The sequence below is a fragment of the Garra rufa genome, chromosome 11, assembly GCF_049309525.1.
Source record: "Garra rufa chromosome 11, GarRuf1.0, whole genome shotgun sequence".
In the NCBI taxonomy this organism is placed as follows: Eukaryota; Metazoa; Chordata; class Actinopteri; order Cypriniformes; family Cyprinidae; genus Garra; species Garra rufa.
Window position 1 is genome coordinate 11,091,271 of NC_133371.1, and position 23,321 is coordinate 11,114,591.

General features: G+C 37.1%; 1 protein-coding gene across 2 annotated transcripts in view; it reads left to right on the forward strand.

Moving 5' to 3' along the window:
• Positions 1–63: 63 nt before the first annotated feature.
• ppp1r37 (protein phosphatase 1, regulatory subunit 37) overlaps positions 64–23,321 on the forward strand; it is a 76,736-nt gene continuing 53,478 nt past the window's right edge. Inside the window, exons 1-2 of one of the 2 annotated variants that reach the window (XM_073850470.1) lie at positions 64–805; positions 919–1,614. In XM_073850470.1, the coding sequence (XP_073706571.1) occupies positions 966–1,614 (649 nt within the window). In that variant the 5' untranslated portion in view covers positions 64–805; positions 919–965. Of the gene's footprint in view, positions 1,615–23,321 lie in introns of both variants that reach the window. The other variant, XM_073850469.1, reaches the window with a different exon arrangement.

The following is a 23,321-nucleotide window of genomic DNA, read 5'->3' on the forward strand; positions in this document are numbered from 1 at the left end:
AAGTGCGGCGGCTGAAATCTCCATTGCGTTTCCATCCCGGGTTGATGACGTATCTCCGAACAGTCAACAGACACACACACGGTCGGTCCGGACTGGAGCTACGCCGGGGCCAATATTTTTCTCTTTTTCTGCTGTCCGTGCGTTTTGGCGATCTGTTAAACATCATTCATACGAGGCGGCCGGAATAGAGTGTTTACACGAAGCAAACGAGGCCGTTGGTGGCGGTTTTTGTGGATGAGAGCGCGCTCCGGAGTGTGACGCCTGTTTTTATTTGTGTTCACTGCGACACGGAAAGTGACAGTGCAGGATTCCTCGTCTTGACAGCTTAAAGACACGACTGGAGCGTTACACATGTTATTGCACTTTAGACCGTTGGCTAAAAAAGTCAGTTTTAGTACTTTAGTCGTCTTGCTGTTAGAGAGCAGGCCAGTGAAGAAAGCATAATCATCATCGTCATCTTCATCATCCCACGCCTGGTTTTTATACTCTAATGTTTCACATCTAAACACATCTGACTTATTCTTGAACACGATGAGAGGAAAGCCGCAGTATTGATAGTGGACAGGCACCTCAGAACACAATGTTTCAACATTATGTGCATGTGCCATACTCTGTTTTAATGTGACTAAAACTAAATCAGACTGACTTTGAAAGATGTTGTAGGTGTTTACAATTTTGTTTGGAGCACAGGATTGCTACAGAAAAGACTTCAGACATAGGACACAGTGAATTGCCTTATGCAACTCTTTAAATCAACACAGCGACCGTATGAATGAAGCGAGGTGTATTTAGGTGCATAAATGAGGTAAGCTATGATGTGAACTTTTTAACGTGTGATGCATTTACTAAGGAGATATTGAAGTGTTACTGTTTCTCCCTGGGTTTGAGAGCATTGAACTACTTTGTGTTGGATTTTAGTGCGTGACTGGTAGTGGTGTGTGCTCCAGCTCCCTGGAAATGAGAAAATGAATTGCGAGGAACAAGCTGTAGATTTGTGCAATGCTATAGATTTGTGCAATGTGTCTGACAACACTATATCACACTCCATGGACAAAATCCTTCCTCATGATGACCTCCTGCAGGTGGATAGAGAGCAGGGGGACGCTTCCGTCCTGACCAGGTTAAAAGACGATTCCACTGAGCTCAAAGCACTGCATAGTAAAAACAACGGCTCCATTGCGCTGTCAGCCGACCCTGTTAATGGTTCCGTGGGCGATTCGCAACAGAATATAAACAAGATTGAGGAACCACTCGTGAGCAAATGCGCTGTTGGAGATGGGGGTGGGGATGAAGATGATGATGGTGAGATGGATATCGGTGTGGATTTAAGTCTAGATGAAAATGGCGTTTTGGATTTCGAGCCAGTGGCCCAGACTCAAAATGAGGAAAGTGCCTCTAGTTGTGAAGTCTCTCTAACATCAGAAACTGTCATAGAACTGCATTCACAGCAACCTTTGGAAGAACGCAGTGAGGATGCGCCCTCAGAGACTGTTTCGGCGGCTACGACGCCAGGGAGTGCAACTGGGGTTAAGCATGGCTCCAAAAGGGTGACCTTTCCGTCAGATGAAGACATCGTCTCGGGTGCGGTTGAGCCGAAGGACCCTTGGAGACACGGTAAGACTTTATCACTTTTGAACCATCAAATATCAAGTTCAGAGTTCATCTCCTGCAGCTTGCATTGTTGCTCCGCTATAAAAGCTTTGCGTAATTGTGTTCCAAACTATTCTGTCCCTGCTGAGTTAAAGCCAAGGCTTTGAACGTGGCTTCTGTTACCTGTTACGCTCTGAGCAATTTAGGCCTTTTCCTGAAAGCCTCCCGTGATCCAAGTGACATTTGATCTGTAAGTCCTCCAGGGTCAGTCATCGGCTCCATAACAACTGCTGAGATCCGTTGCGATCCATCTGAGTCTCGGGCAGTTGTCTCAGAGATATGGAGAAACCTCTCGAACTCTTCCAGACGCTGTAGCGTAAAGCAGATATCAGCGTCTTGTAGATAGAGTACCGGTTCATCTCTTGGAAAACAGAGAGATCTAGTACCACACGTTGTTCTGCTTGTTTGGCTGCGATGTGTAAGATGTTTTTGAGCCAGCAAAAATATAACAGCATGTTCTTTGCTTTCTAGGCCAAAGGTTTTCGAGGTGTGTCTCCATTTACCCTGCAGTGAATCTCCTTTGTGTATATCGCGCTGGTCAAGGTGTTGCATGTTTTTGTGTCTGTGGAAGCTCGTAAAGTGAAACAATGCTGCTGTTGAGACACAATAAACAGTGTTTTGTCTGACAGCTGCTGTTTGTTTACTTCGGCACTTTATAAAGGCGCTTGGAAAATTTGACATTTAAAAATATTTGTTATGTAGTTATTGTTTCTAGTCTACTTCAAACACAGGTTAGTCACCTTTAAAAGTTTGTTGAAAGAAACTTGAGACTTGAGCTTAACCTTTAACTAACTGGTATCGGGGTCATTTATTAGTCCTCAGTTTTGTCTTGATTATATTTTCCCCTGGACCACAAAACCAGTCTTAAATAGCACGGGTGTATTTGTAGCAATAGCCAAAAATACATTGTATGGGTCAAAATGATCAATGTTTCCTTTATGCCAAAATGATTAGGATATTAAAAGAACACTCCGCTTGTTTGGGAAATAGGCTCATTCTCCAACTCCCCCCGAGTTAATAAGTTGAGTTTTACTGTTTTGAAATCCATCCAAATCACTTTTAGCATAGCTTACCATTGAATCCTATTAGACCAATAGCATCGCGTTCAAAAAGAACCAATGAGTTTCGGTATTTGTCCTATTTAAAACTTGACTCTTCTGCAGTTATATAGATATATAAGACTGGCGGAAAATTTAAACATGCAATTTTTTGGGCCGATAAGATTAGGAACTACACTCCCATTCCGGTGTAATAGTCAAGGAAGTTTGCTGCCGTAACATGGACGCAGCAGACGCAGTAATATCACGCAGCACCTGAAATTAGTTCCCAGTTATGTGCTGCGTGATATTACTGCGCCTGCTGCGTCCATGCTACGGCAGCAAACTTCCTTGACTGTTACACCGGAATGGGAGTGTAGTTCCTAATCTTATCAGCCTAGAAAATCGCATCTTTACATTTTCCGCTGGTCTTAGTACACGATATAACTACAGAAGAGTCAAGTTTTAAATAGGACCAATACCGAAACTCATTGGTCATTTTTGAACGCGATGATATTGGTCTAATAGGATTCAATGGTCTATGCTAAGCTATGCTAAAAATGATATCGCCAGAACAGGAGAACGGCTGAATGGATTTCAAAACGGTAAAAATTAACTTATTAACTTGAGGGGGGAGTTGGAGAATGAGCCTATTTCCAAAAATAGTTGAGTGTTCCTTCAAGTAAAAATCATGTGCTATGAAGATATTTTGTGAGTTTCCTACCATAAATATATCAAAATGTATATTTTGTACATCATTTGGACAACTTTAAAAGTGATTTTCTCAATATTTAGAATTTTTTTGCACCCTTAGATTCCACATTTCAAATAGTTGTATCTCAGCCAAATATTGTCCTATCCTAACAAACCATGCATCAATGGAAAGCCTATTTATTCTGCTGATGTATAAATCTATTTTTTTTAAATGACCCTTATGACTGGTTTTGTGGTCCAGGGTCACATATATGTGTGTGTGTGTGTGTGTGTGTGTGTGTGTGTGTGTGTATTGATGGATTTGGTGTAACACAGTCTCATTAGTAATGTTTATTAATTCGATATATTGTCTAATCAGGTGGTATGGAAAAGAGAGTTTGGAATTGCACGGGTGTACAGTTTATGTGCATTTTAAAGGATTCAGATCCAGCTATTCCAGCCTATTTGTGGTAATAGCCTAATGTTTAAGGATCTGGTTAGCAAGCACAAAGGTTGCTGGTTCATTTCCAAGTAATGTTGTCCCTAGAGTTCCAGTGATCCCAATCCTGCTCTGCCACCATTGTGCCTTTGAGCAGGGCATGGTGTGCTGGGACGCTTCTGTGGGACTGTCCTTGCAAATACTGTACTTATAATAGCTAGGGGTGAATTGTAATAGTTAGTTGAATTGCTTACATGAGTAATCCCTGTTCTGATTCTGAATGTGATATTAATATTTATTCCATACTCTGTTGAAGACATTCACATAGTTGCCTTTTTTAGTTGCATTTTTTTTTTCCTCACAGTTTTTCCTTTTCTTTTACTTGCTTTTTAATAGTCTTTTTGTCGTTGACGATGATTAGGGGAAGCTTTTTATATCACAGGTGTTGGCTGGACTTGTTTCACAGTCACACATTGTTCTGTTGTTATTTAGGTATGAGGAAGTAGTTTAAGTCACCTGCCTGTACTGTACGCTCTATAATTTCCTTATATTCTGAGGCTGAACTTCCCACTTTTGTAGCTTGGTTTCCTACACCATTTCCTGTGATCCAAAGTTTTGCTCTCAGGGACAAACTACTTTCTTTGTGTGTCTCCTATTAATGACTTGAGAGAGAGCCATGAAAGAGCCAGTGGTTCTGATTAGAAACCAAGCTGTTTGTTCTCTTTTATTTAGTTGTGTTTGCAGTGATGACTTGTAAGAACTTTAAAAAAAAAAGAAAAAGTTTTTGTCTCTTATGCTCACCAAGCCTACATGTACGTGATTAAAAGTACAGTTTAAAAAAAGTTTGAGATTTTGGGCTTTTTGGTTTTTCATAAAGTGTTTTTTTCAGACTAGTGGAAAGAAAACATCCAAAAGACAACGTTAAGTGTTTCTTTTATAGCACTTTATCTATTTGTGTTAATAGATTTCAAATACAATGCATATTTTTAAAGGCCGTTTTCTCAAAATGAGTTTTTTTTCTTCTAAACTGAGTCATAAACCTCAACTTCAGTAGCGCTTACACACACCAAACTTTAAGTTTTTATTCTTGTCTATGTTCTGAAGTTTTTTACAGAGGGATTTGTTCATATGTAATTTGCTTGTTTTATACAAAATTTTATTCCCCAAAAATCTGTAAAAAATATATTGTTCTCTGCTTATTTTCTGAATTATGGAGTGACAAAATGAGATGCCCAAAATTCCTTCTGTAAAAAACATTTGACTCTAATATGTCAAAAGTAAACAGTAACTTTGAAACTGACTTCATCCAGGGTTTAGATTTTTGTACTAGAAATGTATCCAAATATATACATATTTCATTAAATAATGCCTCATTTGCATATTAAAACCTAACATTTTAGAAAACTTGTAATACAAAATGTTTTTCAAATTATCAATGTAATCAATCAACGGAGTAAGTAAGGTGATAACTATTATTTATTTATTTTATCCTATTCACCTGCAGTGTCTCGCCTTAATATTTTTACAGTTTTATTCAGCATTTGTATTGCTTTTTTTGTTTCATTTTATTATGGTTTGCGTTGTATGCCATTTCTATAGACCTATCTTTATGAATTTATGGAGTTGTTGTAGCTGTATAATTTACAATTTATTTTTGGCATTATCACAAGATTTCATTGCATACATTTATGTGACAAAATAACATTTCTTGGGTAAAATATATGGCTGATAATTTTCTCAATCCAATTTACATCCTGGATTTGTTTTTAGACACTCCTGAGACTTCTTTAGGACAGGTATCACTCAAATTGCAAATCGATTGCAATTTTACCAAATGTTTTCCAATGAATCTAATTTATTTATAGACTTTCTTTTGTTCTTATTTAATGTTGGAAATGATGTTAACATGCTGCATTGCTCCTATTGTTTTATAACCTCATAAACCAAGATATTCAAGAGGCTTGCTTCACGCTGATGATGTTTTCATTTAGGTGCTTTTTGATGTGTCTTAGCTAGGGAAAGGGCATGGCTGGCGTGGGTGTGTTTTTCTCTCTCTTAACACACACAGTGGCCCCCATTGACCATGGCACTGCTGTGTGAATGACTTTGAGGTCCACTGGCATGAGGTGGTGTGAAGATCTATTTTGGAACGTATCGCTCAGATGTTACTTAGAGAGCCCCACTTATGTTTGCTAGTGGCCTCCGAGGACCTTCATGCAGAGCTGACAGTACACCTTTTTTATTATTTAAGTTTAAGTTTTTATTAATGATATTTGTTGTATTATTACTTTGGGAAAGCATTAGGGTACATTTACAAGTCAACAGTGTATAAAAAATTTAGATTTTTTTTTTTTTTGCATTCTTGAAAAGTTTCACGTACAGATGAGAACATTGTCGAAACAAAAAAACACTGTATTATTCATGCCAGGTCAGTAGTTGATGATGCCACTTTGTAAAGAACATCTATAGAACATCTGTGCACATACAGTTGAGGTCAAAAGTTTACATACACCTTGCAGAATCTGCAAAATGGTAATTATTTTACCAAAATAGAAGGGATCATACAAAATGCATGTTATTTATTTAGTACTGACTTGAATAAGATATTTAACATAAAAGACATTTACCTATAGTCCATAAAGACAAAATAATAGTTGAATTTATAAAAATGACCCCATTCAAAAGTTTACATACGCTTGATTCTTAATACTGTGTTGTTACCTCCTGAATGGTCCACAGCTGTGTTTTTTTTGTTGAGTGATATTTGTTCATGAGTACCTTGTTTGTCCTGAACAGTTAAACTGCCTGCTGTTCTTCAGAAAAGTACTTCAGGTCACACAGATTTGTTGTTTTTTCAGAATTTTGGTTCATTTGAACCTTTTTTCAACAATGACTGTATGTTTTGAGATCCATCTTTTCACACTAAGGACAACTGAGAGACTCATATTAGGACTGGGATTATTTTATTTTAGTATAGTGATTTATTTATTTTTTCTCTCATTAAGGGTTTGTACTATAAATATACTCAACCATTAAAGATGGAATATTTTGAATAGTTTTTTTTTTAATGAAAGACTATATAAATATATTCAAATGAAGACATCTTATGAAAAGTCACATTTCAGTTTTTTTGTAAAAGCAAGTTTCTTAAAAAAAACTGCTTTCATTTAACTTATTTTGTCTTCTGGGAAACATGCAAGTAACTTCTGAAGGGCAGTACTAAATAAAAAAAAATACGATATTTAGGCAAAATAAGAAAAAAATTACACATCTTCGTTTTGTTCAAAACATTTCACCCCCGGCTCTTAATGCATTGTGTTTCCTTTTGAAGCATCAGTGAGCATTTAAACCTTCTGTAATAATTGCATATGAGTCCCTCAGTTGTCCTCGGTGTGAAAAGTAATACAGTCATTGTTGGAAAGGGTTCAAATACACAAAAATGCTGAAAAACCCAAAGAATTGTGGGACTTGAAGGATTTTTCTGAAGAACAGCAGGCATTTGAACTGTTCAGGACAAACAAGGGACTCATGAACAACTATCACTAAACTAAACAAAAACAGCTGTGGATCATTCAGGTAACAACACAGTATTAAGGATGTACGTAAACTTTAAAGGTGCCATAGAATGGAAAACTGAATTTACCTTGGCATAGTTAAATAATAACAGTTCAGTACATGGACATGACATACCATGAGTTTCAAACACCACTGTTTCCTCCTTCTTATATAAATCTAGTATTTGCAAAAGACCACCGAAAAATAGGCCAATTCCAACATAACAGGTCTGTTATGCAACTTCCCCGGGATCGTTAATAGTTACGCCTCCAACATTTGCATCGCCCAATCATCGGTAACGTCAGCACCTCAGTTAAACAAGGCGAGTCACTCAAGGGACACGGTTAGCTTAATGCTAACGCTAGCCTGTTACATTGCTATATATAGGATTTCACTTACCACATAAACAGAGAGATGAGTGCGCTGATGATGGTGAATGATGGAGAAATAACTGCCTGATGATGGCGAATGATTTACAGATCTGGAGAATCACTGACAAGCAGCTCAACTTGATTGGTAAGTACTTGTGTATCTGCATTGTAACTTTACACAGAGCACATGCATCACAGTAATCAGATTAATATATCCGCGATTCAAAACAGAAGATTCAACAAAACGCATATTAAAATCGGCTAGAGCTCCTAATTAAATATATATTTTTATCCATGTGCGAGCTATTGAGCTCTGTGAAACAGCCAATCAGAGCAGAGCTCATTAATATTCATGAAGCTTCCAAATAACAGAGCATTTCATTGTAGGAGCAAATCCTAGGGTTGTAAATGGACCTGTAAAACCATTTCTGGAGATTTTTTGCCCTTTCCTAAGCCATATACCTTCTATGTAGATATCAGAGAATAATTTAAAATATTGTATAAATGCATTCTATGGCACCTTTAATAAATTTAACCATTATGCCTCGTGGACTATATGTAAACATCTTTTATGTGAAATTCAGAAAAAATAACATGCATATGATCCCTCTTATTTTGGCAAAATAATTAACATTTTTTTCAGATTCTGAAAGGTGTATGTAAAAAGATGACAGTGGTATCGTTTTCAAAAACTCGCAAAAGGGCTTCAAAGGGCAGTTTTCCCAGTAATGCCATAGAAGAACAATTTTGGGTTCCCCAAAGAACCTTTCAGTAAACAGTTCTTAAAAGGACCATTTTTTTTATAATCTAAAGAACTGTTTTCCCACACTAAAGACCCTTTTGTGCAATTAAAAGGTTCCATGGATGTTGAAGGTTCTTCATGGAAGGATCAATGCCAATAAAAAACCTTTAACGCTTTAGTTGTGTAATCGTGTTATTTCTGTTATGCTTTAATTTCAGGCTGTTTAACAAGCTAATCAGACTGGTTGGTTTGCTCTTTTCAAACAAAAAAAATGTGGCTGATCAAGTCATTGAATTAAAGCATTTCCTCAATACGAACAAATTGCGTCCTTTGACAAGCCCAAGCGATTGGCCTTCTGCATTGTAAAAGCCTGACTTTTGCTGTCACTGCAACCTGCAATAGCAATGATTTCAGAGAGGTAAGAGAAAAAGAAGATTGCTTTCTTTTTTTATGCTTTGTTGGTCTGTGAGTTATTGGGAGGCTTAAGAGATTGTAATTCATGACACAGTCTCATTTGGTTTGTGGTACTTCGGCTTTGGGAGTAATTTTCGCTTAGTCTGAAACATTGAAGCTTTATTATAGTTTCAGCACTTTTCAAGGAATATCTCAGTGTTTTGTTCAACTTTAGACCGTTTTATATCAAGGGGTTAAACAGAAATACAACTTTTTTGTTTTGTTGTAGTACGGTCACATTATAATGTCCTTGAGAACTTTTTACCACAGTTTTCTTATGCGTTTACTCTTGTCCTAAACCAATGTTTTCGAATTTTCCAGTTGTTTGTGATTTAGTTGCTACCAGTCTTTTATTGATTGGCATAACTAGAAAAAAAAATGTTAATTTTAAAAAATGTTTAGGATTTATTTTATTTTGGATGCCTCATTTATCCTAATAAAGATTTTGGAGAAGTTTATGTTCTATCTACGGCATACAGTCAAGCCCGAAATTATTCATACCCCTGGCAAATTCTGAATTAAAGTTACTTTTATTCAACCAGCTAGTTTTTTTTTTTTTTTTTTTTTGACAGGAAATGACACAGGCTTCTCCCAAAAGATAATAAGACGATGTACAAGAGGCATCACTGTGAAAAAAAAAAAATTCTCAGCTTTTATTTACATTTGAACAAAAAGTGTCATGTCCAAAAATATTCATACCCTTTGCAAACAGTCACAGTCTATGGGAAAATCCAAAGTTCTATACCATTCCAAATAGTTCAAGCTGTTCTAAAGCATCCTAATTACCCTGATTCATTGGGAACAGCTGTTTTAATCAACTCAACAGGTGAAAAACAGAAGCTCTCTGCTGTTGGTTTGTGGACAGTCTTGGCTAAGACAAAGGAGCTCACTGAGGACCTGCGGCTGCGCATTGTGGCTGCTCACAAATCAGACCTTAATAAGACCATATCTAAATGTTCCATTGGCTACAGTGCAAAGTATTAAGGACCTAATGTTTTTGGGGTGTTTTTCAGCCGGTGGACCCAGGGAACCTAATCACAGTAAACAGCACCATGAAAAAGGAGCAATACATCAAAATTCTCAACAACAACATCAGGCAGTCTGCAGAGAAACTTGGCCTTGGTCACCAGTGGACATGTCAGCACCACAGCAACCCAAAACACACAGAAAAAGTGGTGAAGAAATGGTTAGCAGACAAAAACATTAACATTTTGCAGTGGCCCAGCCAGAGTCCTGACTTGAATCCAATTGAGAATCTGTGGAGGGAGCTAAAGATCAGGGTGATGGGAAGGAGACCCTTCAACCTGAAAGAGTTGGAGCTCATTGCTAAAGATAAATGGGCAAAAATACCAGTGGAGTCATGCAAAAAGCTGGTCAGCAATTATAGGAAGCGTTTTATTGCTGTAATAGTCAATTAAGCTTTTCTATTGATTATTGAGAAGGGTATGAATAATTTTGGACATGCCACTTTTTGTTCAAATGTAAATAAAAGATTAGTAATATTTTTTTCCACAATGATGCCTCTTGTACATCGCCTTATCTTCTGGGAGACGTCTGTGTCATTTCTAATAAAAAAAACACTTGCTGGTTGAATAAAAGTAACTTTAAGTCAGAATTTGCCAGGGGTATGAATAATTTTGGGCTTGACTGTAAGTGTGCACTTGCTTGAGATGAAGTATGAGACCCGTGATGTGTGAAGAATTTAAACCAATGTTGGACGTTGTTGGTGGATAAATTTGTGTGTCAGTAGTGCCAAAAATGCTCATTGATGAAGAAACGCTCATTATGAAAACTGGCTTGTCTGGTAGATTTTATCTCATGCCTTGAGCTGAGAGAAAATGAACATAGCAATGTCTGGGCTTGTTTGATGGAGAAGAAGGACAGCATGCAGTCTTGCTCAAGTGTGCAAGTGTTGCGTCTGTACCCTGAGGGGGCTTAATTCTGTCTTCTGACAGCACCTCATGTTAATTGCCAACATTTAGATTTTGTTTACATATCATCCTTATCAAACCGCAGTGCACAGTTTAAAGGAGCTGCCATTATCTTTGCTCTGAGGAAGACCAGGGCTTGCTGTACTTTACAGTTTGAAGTTTGAGCAATCGCACTCCACGAATCTGTTTAAACTAGACCTAATTAACATCCTGCCTGAAGGATTCATTTTTATAATCTTGCGTAATGTGCAAGGTTATACTCTAAACTTTTAACAATTTGATATTTTAGGTGTGGAAAATTGTGAATGTTTTAGTTGCATAACTTGGTATTGATTGTTTTTGTTAATTGTTGTATGTGGTTTGAGCTGGATTGAAGTGGCCTCTGGCTTTGTTACCTCACTTATTAATCTTCTACAAACATAAATAAATTATGCAGTTAATATTCAAAGGCTGCAGTGCAGCCAAGTAGACTCTTCCTGAGAATTTCAAGGATGCATTTCACAGTATAGTGGCACAGTTCATTTACACTGGCAATCGATATTCTATGGTTGGCTTTAACTGCTGACTTTTTGTGTTCTGAATTATTATCAAGATGTATTTAACATACCTGAGAATGACCTTCAAAACCAGTAGGTTTTGTGAAAATGTGCTGATTTTGTTAAACAGTTATCGTTCGTAAGTAAGAAACACACCTGCTTAGAAATAAAAAAAAAAAAGGGCTGCAGTATATTCAGAATGTCTTTTTACAGTTTACAAGCTTTTCTATTTCACTGCTGTTTGCTGCTCTGGCATTAGTTGTCTGCTTGTGTTATAAGTATGCATTTGAATGAATCGGTTAGCGGGACAGCGGTTAAATAACAAGATGTGCAAAGAATTGAGCTTTTTGAACCATGCTGACAACTACTTTAGTTAATGAAGTTGATTGACTTGATGTATTGTTTTAGCTGATTACATAAAAGTTATGTAATGTTTTGCAATTAGGTTACTGGAGATAATATCATTTCAGATGTTATGCATTTGCATGCTGCATTCTGACTTTAGTAGTCCTTGTTTATTTTCTCTGTGATCTGATTTCTTTCTCAACAGACTTATAACTTTTAAAGAAATGGTTTATCTCAAAATCAGAGTTGTCGTCATTTACTGACACTCATGTCTTTCCATATCAGAATCACTTGCTTTCTTTTATGGAACATAAAAGGCGATATTTTGAAAAGTGACTTGAACATCCAATGGAAGTCAGTGTTAAAGGGGTCATATGATGTTTTCCTTTGTCTTCGGAGTGTTACCAGCTGTTTGTGCATAGATAAGATCTGTAAAGTTGCAAAACTTAAAGTCTCAAAACCAAAAAGACATTATAAAAGTTAAGACTCAGCCACACCTCCCTTAAACGGCTCGTTCAAACACGCCCCACTTGTCCACGTCACTAGGTGAGTAGATTAGCATAACACCACCCATATGTATATGGAAAGAAAGAAGGCGAAACTTTTACCAGCTGTAGTAGTGTTGCAGCCGCCATGTTGTGGAGCTTCATTTTTTCTTTACCAAAGCGAAAGTACTTGGGCCTTTCAAATGAGGACACAATTAGAAATCAGTGGTTTAGTTATATTTACAACACTGTTCCGGAACAGTACAATGCAAATATTCGAGTGGGTGATGTGCATTTCACGGAGGACTGTTTCCTGATCCTGGGAGAGCAGCTTACAATGCCAGCTGTACACAAAGGGTTAAGGCTATAAAGTGGGGAAGTTCCAATGTTGCAAGGACAGTCTGTGCTTCTGACTGATGACCTGTAAGTACGTTTTCATATTTAACGAATTCAGTACTGACTATTCAAGCGCGAGTTTTGAGCAGTGTAGAGTAGTGCTGTAGAGTTGTTTCTCGTTCTATGATCGCAAATGCAAGCATGGTGTTATGTTTCGGCGTGGCGCAACGCAACGTGTAAAAATGACAGTGAGTTATTATAATCAGTAGTTACGTCCCCACTGGATGCAACAAATACCTAGTTTATAATGGGTTTTATTGTTTCTGCCTTGTTGCGCCAAGAAATGGCACGGTAAGGGGCTTGACGTATTTGGCCAATCACAACTCATGAGCTGGCCAATCAGAGAACACCTCGGTTTTCATCAACGATGAATTTTGTAAAAAGGGGCAGAGAGGAGCAACAATAATGTACAGTATGTGGAAAATAATGTTTTTTTATACCTCAAACTGCATAAACGCATTGCATTACAACAAATACAAAAAATATGATCTTTTTAGCAGCATCATATGACCCTTTAACTAAAACTAGTGGTTGTTTGTAATTTCTCCAAAGCTGATACATCGGCCAATCTTTGGCATTTTTTTTTAATTATGGCTCAACAGTGCGACCATTTCAGTCGCATTTGCGACTAAAAACTACAGCGTGCGACCATGAAAAAATATTTAGGAGCACAATGTGCGACTGAACCGATCAGCATATTTGTGTTGATGAGGGGATGCTTCAACGGTTTTTATGTGTTTTTGCAGCGTTGAGTAATGTATCACAGACATCTCTCACAAATCCTTTCATAAACAAAGTGTAGGGAGAGTGTAAATAAGAGATTCATTGTGCAGTGTAGAGCGCTTCATTGATTATAATGGTACTTTGTAAGATCACAATGAACTAAGATGAGTGACAGCTTTTAAGGGAGTTTTTAAATGAGATATTGATTTAATACAACAGTTCAATAAACAAGAAGTTAATATTAAGAGGCTATTGCCTGATTTTGCTCTATATCGTCATCAAAACTGGTCTGAATCAAGTCACAATTGAGCCGCGCATCTCCATTCAAACACAGCGGTGTTTCGTTCATGAATGAATGTGCGTTTTTAAGTGAATCTAGTAAGTCAATGATTTAATTTCCCATTCAAAAAGACAATCACTTGCTTTATTCCTGAATGAATCAGCCATTCGAACGAATCAAATGAATGAAATGATTCAGTAATTAAATCAGTGTCTTGCCACCACCTGCTGGCAGATATAGTTTCATTTTTAAAGTATCTTTTCAGTGATTTAAGTTATTTAATATTTCTGTATTCAAAATGTTATATTTAAAACATTAATCTTAACATAAATTTATGAATTTGATTGCACTCATGCCACTTCTGAGCCTCATTAAACATGAAAATGCACCTACAAGCCACTTTTGTGTTCTCCTGTGCCACCTCTGTAGTACAAATTAATTTGAATACTTATTTCGTTTGAACTTTTTTTGATTGGTAATTAGAAATTTTAAAAGCTTAAAATATATATATTTCTTAAAAATGTAATAATTTTAATAAAAGAAAAGAAAACAAAGGTAAAATTCCCCTGTAAGTCACTTTAAGGAGTTTTAAGAAGGTGCTCCTAAAATTTTGACTGTGTTCCTAATATTTTTAAGTTAAAAGTAAAAAAAAAAAAAAAGTAAGTGCAGAACCCTGTAAATTAGTTTCTTTGTTTAGCTGTTTGGTTGAAAGCACTAAAAGAAAAAGTCAGAAAGGTTTGGATCTACACGCGTTTGAGTAAATGACGACAGAATGTTAAATTTGTGTGAACTATCCCTTTCAACTCATGTTAAACTGTATGTTTTTCTAGGATTGTGTACCGCAGTACTGCTCTCTGTTTATTGATCTAAGTGTAATGAGTTTTAATCTGAATGAGCAGTCTTTAATTTAGACGTCTGGCCAGCTCAGCAGCACACTTCAGTAAGTGTTCTCCAACGGTGCTTTTGGAAAGAAACCATTCAGAGGAATGCAGACCACAGGTTTCCCCAACTGCTGTTTGCTGATGGATAGTTCCTCACTGATTCACCCCCACTCTCGTGATGCCATGATTTGTATACATGGTGGATGTTGCGTTAGGGAAGGAGATACTGAGGCTTTATTGTTGTGGTTAATCTTTATCAAGGTAACATTTTATAATGTACCATGCTGAAACGTCACCACTATGCAGGTCTGTTTATCTTCTAGATCTGGAACCTGGAAGTGGTAAACACATGCACGCACTTTTGGATGTTTTTTCAGGTTATGAAACCTACCCAGATGGCGTGTCCAAATAGCTGTGCAAATTTGGTAAAAAGACGAAGGCTGAACTATAAAAGCATGCCTGCTTTTCGGTTCTTAGAAGACACTTCATGACTCGGATGAATGATTTCATCCTATGCTCAATGCCAGCGCCGCTCTGCCTTCTGTGACACTGCTGAAGGACTCAGCTGTCAACATGTGAAAAGAGATGGCATTTATCTGCGTGCGTTTGGAAATTTTAAGGAGTGTTTGATGCTGTTTTCCCATTTTGGGAAGACTCTTACTGTGTCTTTCTCTCTCAGGGAGTATTTACCTACGCAGAGATTAAAAAGCTAATGCTTTTCCAAGGACATGCTGTACACAGAGTACATGGAGCACGTTCACTGCCCTGAACAGGCTCTGCCCAGTCTGACACAGCCCTCATATCCATAAAACACACGCTCGTATACTGGAAATGTATGGTCAGCAACTTTTACACCTTTTAAAATGTTTTTCAGTAGTTATATTACATGATTTAGTCTTAGCTGTCAAATGTAGGGCTCTATGATTTCCAAGATGCAGGACAGAATCACGGAATCCATTCATGAAAATGGAATTTACAGAATGATTTGTCTAAGAAGGTGGCAGATTTTTCATGAATGAATCAAAAGTAGAGATGAACCCTTAACTTATGAATATTTATGTCAGTGTAAAGCATATTAATGTGTTCTGAGTTAGTCACACCACTGAAAAATGTATTAACCACCCAGACAATTTTAAATGATTAAAATGATTAAAAATGCCAAGTACATAAAATAAGTGATTAAAATCTTGAAAAAATAAGCAGTCTGCAGTGGCTCTCTGAAACTGTACCCACTTGCTGAAAAGCTGTCCTCTATGCATTTGTGTGACAAAGACATAGCTAGCCAGCAAACTTTAGGCTGTAGTAACTAACTGTAATGAAAGTAACTTATGATTAGAGATGTTCCGATACCCCTTTTTCCTTCCCGATACCGATTCCGATACCTGGGCTCGGGGTATCGGCCGATACCGAGTACTAATCCGATACCTGGGTGTGTAATCGTATATACAGCTGTAGATAATACTAATAAATTATTTTATGGTGTGCTTCAGACTTATTCCTTAATAAAACAAACATACAGTGAACTAGAGTATTTTTATTATATGACGTACATTTGACAGTAATATTTTTTTATATAGTTAGTATTACTAATCTGGTTTTCTGAGGTACATCAGCCCTGTTTATAACAGAGAATTTTGGCCAGAATTTGAAAGATTCTCACTAGATCTCGCAGCAACCTTATTCATTGTGCGGCATTTTCAAATGCTCCTCACTGGATCTCGCAGCAGTAACAGTGTTGCAAAATCAACGTTGGCTCCCGAATAAAGCTGTTCGGGGTTTGTGCAAGTTTGTTTGCATTGCAGTCCAAGTGGTCAGCACTGAGCAGCTCAAACGTGTCGTGTTAGTTTCACTTTCGTTTCGCGTGCCATTTTATGTTTCTTATCTGAAACAGAAATGGCAGAGCTTATGAGTTGAACAACGCGGTGGTCACGCCAGTGTGACCGCTCACGAAAATTAGTAACACTGGCAGAAAAAATGGTCACAGTCTGGAGCCCTTTAATATTACCGCAAGTGTCCCGCGCGCTTCAGTACAAGGAGTAAACAAACCACGCGCCTGTACAATTCATTAACACAGAACCACGCATTATTTCATATTTAAACAGTCGGTTTTCGGCTTAATATTAGTTCATATCACGATTTGATTTAAGTGTAATGAACTACCTTTGATTAACGCATCAAACTTTGACAAATTCCATGACGTTCCGCGTTAAACTGTAAATTCCATTTTGACTGGATTCCGCGATTCCGTCCGTGTTTTCCGCATCGCGGAAATCATAAAGCCCTACATATGAGACATACCGCCGTTTTACTGGCTGGTTGGTCCAGTCTGAGATACTGCCAAACAGCGGACAAACTGCTAGCACATTTGTATTTCTTCTTCGCTGCTCTAAACAGTGGTTGCTTGTACAGTGGCAACACTGTTTGCATTCTGAGCCACGAAGAAGAACTGGCTTCCGATTTGCTAGCGGGAATAGCTTATATCTTAAGAAAATGGTATCGGATCAGTACGTGGGTTCAAGTACTCGCCGATTCCGATGCTAGATTTTTTTTGTGGTATCGGCGGCATTTCCGATACTAGTATCGGAATCGGAACAACCCTACTTATGATTGAGCAGTGCACCACTGATGCTGTTGTTTTCTAGTTATTATAGTGTTAATTGACGGGCCTATGCTCAGTGGCTCCAGTGTATCATCAAGACTTGATTTCAGGCCCGCATTAAAAAATCCTGTGCACAGTAATGGTGGCAAAACTCCACAATTCAGTACTACACAAGCCTTGTTCAGACTGTCAGCCCAAATTAGATTTTTGTCCAAATCCAATCATATTTAAATTAGCTGAACGGCACCGAGCTATATAGAATCTGATTTTTGCAAATCTGTTTCGAGCTACGTTTCATGTGTGGTTTGGAATCCTATTCAAATCACATTTTGTGGAAATCCTTTTAAGTTTTACCGGACAGATGGGTTATAGCGCAGCTTTTTTATGTTGTCACGCCACATGAAACGTTTACACGTCAGATGTTTTTGTTAAAAACATGCCAGACGTCTTTGCAAGTGTTGCGAAGTGGAAGTCAAGTGGAAAAAGACAATATACTGCTAGTAGGAGTGGGCGATATTGCAAAAATATCGTATCACAATTTTTTTTTTTTCCAGAAATACCACGATTCACAATTTTATCATGATTCTTTGTCATGATGGTTTCACTATTTTACAAGTTGTCTGAGCAGCCAAACAGCCAAACTATTTTAAAACCAAAACCTCACAAGGTAACAAAAGGATGACAGATATTTAGGCCAAAGTGGGCGAACATAAAAATCTGTCATTATTTTATCTTTGTTATTAAAAAATAAGAACAAAGATCGTCTAGATGTTACAAATACACATAATATACAAACAGACAAACAGTGCTTTAATTTTCAGGTACTTTAGGTGTATTTATCAGTAGCATTTTTTTAAGCAACTGTATTAAAGTTCTTCAGTCGAGAGCAGTGAGTGATTTTCCTTTGTGTTTTAACATAGTATCACGCAAAAATGACAATTCTGTCATTTACTTATTCTTGAGTTGTTTTTTTTTTTTTTTTTTTTTTTTTAAACAAAACATGTTGAACATAAACCTTATTTTGAATAATGTGGGTAACCAAACAGTTGCTGGTCCCCAGTTACTTCCATAGTATTTTATTAATTTTTTTCCCACTATCAAAGTCAGTGGGGACCAGCTACTGTTATCCACATTCTTCAAAATATCCTCTTTTGTGTTCAGCGCAAGAAAAAAATTAATAGAGATTTAGGACAACATGTGAGTTGACTCAATTTTTGGGTAACCTGTTCCTTTATTGACAATCGGCATCATGTTTAGCTCTGTCGCTTTAAGAGCTGCACGCATCTAATATTCAGGTACGCATCCGTTTTCTCTCAACTGTTTACTTTCACTTTAGACATAACCAATCCTTGTGCGTTTTTGACAGTATTAGCGAATCAGATGAGTTATCAGAAGATAGTCCTGTCAGGTGCTGCTTGACGCGCTTCAGGTTTACGTGCTCATGAAGCGCATGCTAGAACAGCGCGCGGACAAAATAATGTTATTTACCAGCAAGGCTTTAAAGCACATGAAAATAATGTACTTTTGTGATTGCGAATACGAATAAGTGCAGTGTCGTGTTGTACAGTATATTGAGACGGAGGCACACTGTAGCATGATACTACAATATTTATTTAAAAGCAGATCATGGAGACATTTTAATCGTCCACAATCAAAAATCGTTATATTTCACACCCCTTACTGCTAGTATACGCACCATAATGGACACAGTAGGGCTGGGCTATATGGCCAAAAATATGAAATATCATTCTTTTTTTTTTTTTCGATTTTTAAGTAGTCAACTTGAAAATGTAACTACAACATGATTAAAATAACTTTTTTCTTTATTAAACCTCTAGTTAAAGACAATTCTATTCCAAGTGAACCACACATGCACTTTACATTCTGTAAAAACAATGAACAGCAGCTTTCAGCCTGTCACCATGATTGGCTGAAAGCTGCTTGGGTCGTTCTTTTCTCTTTACTGTTATCATTGGCATATTGTCGACGTGACTAATTCTAGTGTTTGGTAATATTTCTAATCAAATTCCAGATTCCTCGATTTCTAAAAAATAAATTGTGGCAAAACATTAAATTCGAATTAATCGCTAAAATCGGAAAAATCACCCAGCCCTAGGACACACAATTCAGATATGATCAGTTGCGATACACTGTAGGCTTGTTTAGACGTCAGCCCAAATCCGATTTTGTCCATATTCGAATGGAATCTGATTTGAATAACTGACTGTCCACACAGTGTTGTGTGGACCGTGTTAGTAGGAGCTGTACCGTTTAGTCGACTAGACCCGCACATCCCTACTTACAACATGTTTCAAAGAGGTGCGTATTCTAGCAGTATAGTGTCTTTTTCCACTTGACTTTGCATTAACAAGTGTTTTTGCAAAGTCAAAGATGTCTGGCATGTTTTCTATGAAAAAAAACTCTGGCGTCTTTACGTTTTATGTGGAATGAGAATGTGAAAAATCTACACTAAATCTAATCGGACTGGTCAGACAGAAATTAATTTACAGGAATGCGACTTGAATAGGATTCCAAACCACATATGAATGCAGCTCGAAACAGATTTGCAGAAATTGGATTTTATGTAGTTCATTGCTGTTCTATCTAAATACACTGTAAAAAGTTTTCACCAGTTTCAACTTAAAAACTTAAGTTCAGCAGCTGCCTTAAGTTAAATCAGCTTAAAACTACAAGTCATTAAACTTATTACAATCAAAATTAGTTGATTTAACTTGAGTTTAAATGACTTAAGTTGATTTAACTTTAATCAGATTTGCACAAAGTCAAAAAGACGGCTGTTGAAATATGAAGTTTGCATGTTCATGTTATTTAACCTGCAGTTCAATTTTTGTTGTTTTTTTTTCAAGGCAGTGCTTTTGTTTATAAGAAGAAATATATTTTTCTTTCTTTTTTTTTCTTTTTTATTTCTTTCATTTTTTTCTTTCTTTCTTCAGATTGTGATGTAAATACAGTCTTTGTCAGATTGTTGAAAGCCAGACTGAAAATTGATTTTGACTTTATAAGTCTACAAATAATGTAGTAGGATTTATACACATATGGGCCTGGTTTCATAGACAGAGCTTAGACTAAGCCAGGATTAGGCCGTAGTTCAATTAGGACATTTAAGTCATTTTTAAAAAATGTGCTTTAAAAAAAAAAACATTACTTGTGTGCATCTTCAGACAAAACAAAAGCAATAATATATTTTAAGATAAGTCAGTGCAGGTTTCTTTCAGTTGAAACACCTCAGACTTACATTTTAGTCTTGGACTAGGCGTAAGCCATGTCTGTGAAACCAGAAGATGGAGTATTAAAAATGTGCTGTGTTTTGTCCAAGAAAATGTGTTGTTTTTTTTGGACTTTCATTTTGTTCTCTTTTTGTTGTACTTTGAAAATGTTGAACTGATTATGTTGTTTTTTGTTTTAAAACATTAAGGAGGTTTTGGCCATCTTCCTTTTTTTCTTTTTTTTCTTTCGAATACTTTCTCCCAAGATTAAAATGCAAAAACAGCTATACTTGGCTTAACATATGGTTTGAAGTTGAGTCAGACTTTGTGTTTGCATAACTAATGGAAAACAGCAGGAGTGGATGAGAAACTAGTTTGAAAACAATAATTTTGGCAATAAAATGAATGGTGCGGAAATCACATAGATCTTAAAAGAATAGCATGTATGGGAAACGTACAGCCCCTTGACTTATTATGATTATAATTGGTCATTCGAAGTCTTTTGAGGTCAAGTGGTTTGGCTGTAATGACCACAAAACTGCTTAAAACTGAGCTTCCCCCTAGATAACCAGTTCCCAACATAACTTTGCTAATTTTGTGTCTCTGATAGCACTCTACAGTTTCAGTCTTCTCACATAATTAAATTAATCCAAATTATATAACTTATTTATTCATTTGTAGCCATGAAGTTAAGTACCTCTGCACTTTACTAACACACGTTCATTGCCTTACTGATAAAACCACATAATTGAACTGTTAAATATTGACCACTTTCACTAAGAGCAATGTTCACTAAGTAATGATCATTTCCTGTGATAATCTATGAGGTTAGTTGTACTAAGTGAACTCGAAAGGTCTAATTTCCTTTAGTTTTTATTTTGAGTGTGCTGTTTTATCAGCTGTTGTCGGTTGTAAATAGTTGACAGAGTTCAATGTAAGGAGCCATTCACACAGTGTCTAAAAATGCTCAGTGTTTTTTTAAAAAGTGGTGCGCAGAATGCGAGGGTCTCGAGATGTACTTTTGAGACGTGATGCAATGAAAATATTTCTCTTCAGGATCTATTAGTGATAATTGCTGTAGAAAATGTTAAATAATTCAGGGTATCCTGACACAGCTTTCGACATATTTCCATCAGATAAAACACCATGCCATCTTGCTACTTTAAACAAAAGCTTGCAGTGCTAGCCCCGCCTCTGGGCTATTCTGATTGGTCCACTCTTTTGAAACTGACAATGATGACTGGCGCTTGTGTGAGACACTACACAAGATGCTAACAATGGAAAAGCAGTGCATTAGAATGGAAACAAAAAAAAAAAAAACATATTTGTGAACGGCCCTTTAGAATGCGTCTTTGTGGCAAAATGTTTAGTAAGACCTGAATTTTGTCAGGTGTCTGCTGTTAATGGTTACTATTACGGCTTATTTGTGAGTAAACACTGGATGATCCTCACAGTTTGCAAACTTTCAAATAACCAAAAACGTATGGAATGTAACTAACCGCTTTGTATAGTGTTGTAATTATTGAGCCTTGCTTTAGTATTGCTTACATATTGAATGCTGCAGATGTAGACTGGATTAAAGAAGTTTTGCTGAAGCACCAGGAAGCGTTCCAGAGCTCCGCTCATGGAGAATGAACCATTGGAAATCTTTTAGAGCCGACTTTAGTTTAATTAGACTGCCTGGGGAGAAGGCGAAAGACTCATGAATGCACTCTTTGCTGAATCGCCTCATTCGCTCATGTATTGGTTTATATTTATAGCCTATGTTAGTGACTGTGGTCGTGATTAGTCTGCAGCTTATTAGATAATAGTAAGCGTGGAAGGACTGCATCCAATCTGGTAATTATCATTAGAGTCATCAACCTGACACATCATCTCTGGACAGCAGTCCACTATGGTGTTTGTACATTTATATGTGCAGAACATAAACAGAAACAGTAAATCAATAGTCTTTCACTTTATTTTTCATCAGTACAAGGAATATCTCAGGTTGTCTTTTACCTAATGAACATATACCACATGTGGGATGCTGTTGTAACCATAAATGATCATTTCGACACCACATTTGCCCACATACAAAAATTAACTATTTAAAATATACTGTTTTGATAGCCTAACACATTAAGCTTTATTCTTAAATTTAGCATGAAATCAAATTTAAACCTATTTACTTATTAAACAACATGTTATATTCAGTCTTTAAAGTCATGTTGTGACTGTATAAGAATTGGAAATTAGTTTAAAGGTCCCATATTGTCAAAATCAAAAAAAAATTTCATGATAGCTGAGGTCTAGGGGCTATCTAACTACCATATGAGTTTCAAAACAGTCAATCCACAGTAAACTGCACACAGCCTGCTTAAAGTAGCTGTTCATTTTCACGAGCCGCTGTGACTTCCGTACAGATGTGACGTCCGATCTACTCAGTCACCGCCTTCAGTCACCAACCACTGTCCCACCCTCCTTTTGTCAAACCCAGACAATATCGTGTCCATAAAATTGCTAAGCAACAACAACACGAAAACAAGTCGAGAAAACGCTATTCAGTCGATAGATGTCGAAACTACATCATTGCACAGGCTTCAGAACAACGTGAATATAAGAGACCAGTGGCACGTCAGCTTCAGCCTCTTTCACACTGCCATTCTGGTAAATACACGGATAATGTGTCCCATGATTTGTTCCGGAGTTGTTTGATTTGGTTCATTCACAGTTGTTTTCCAGAATCTGTGCGTGCTTTACACACAACCCATAAAGACATGTGACGTTTGGATGTGAGATGTAATGCAACGCGTACGATTCACTAAACCTAAACTAACCTGAACAAACTGTGCTTCAGTGCTGATAGTGCGGAGCTGGCTTTGCCTGATCGCCACTTCATTCCACTTTGCACGTATTTTTTCGTTGTGAAGAGTCGCATGATAGCGTGCATCATCACTACAACACTGCCTTTATGGTTCTGGCTTTTGTTCACACAG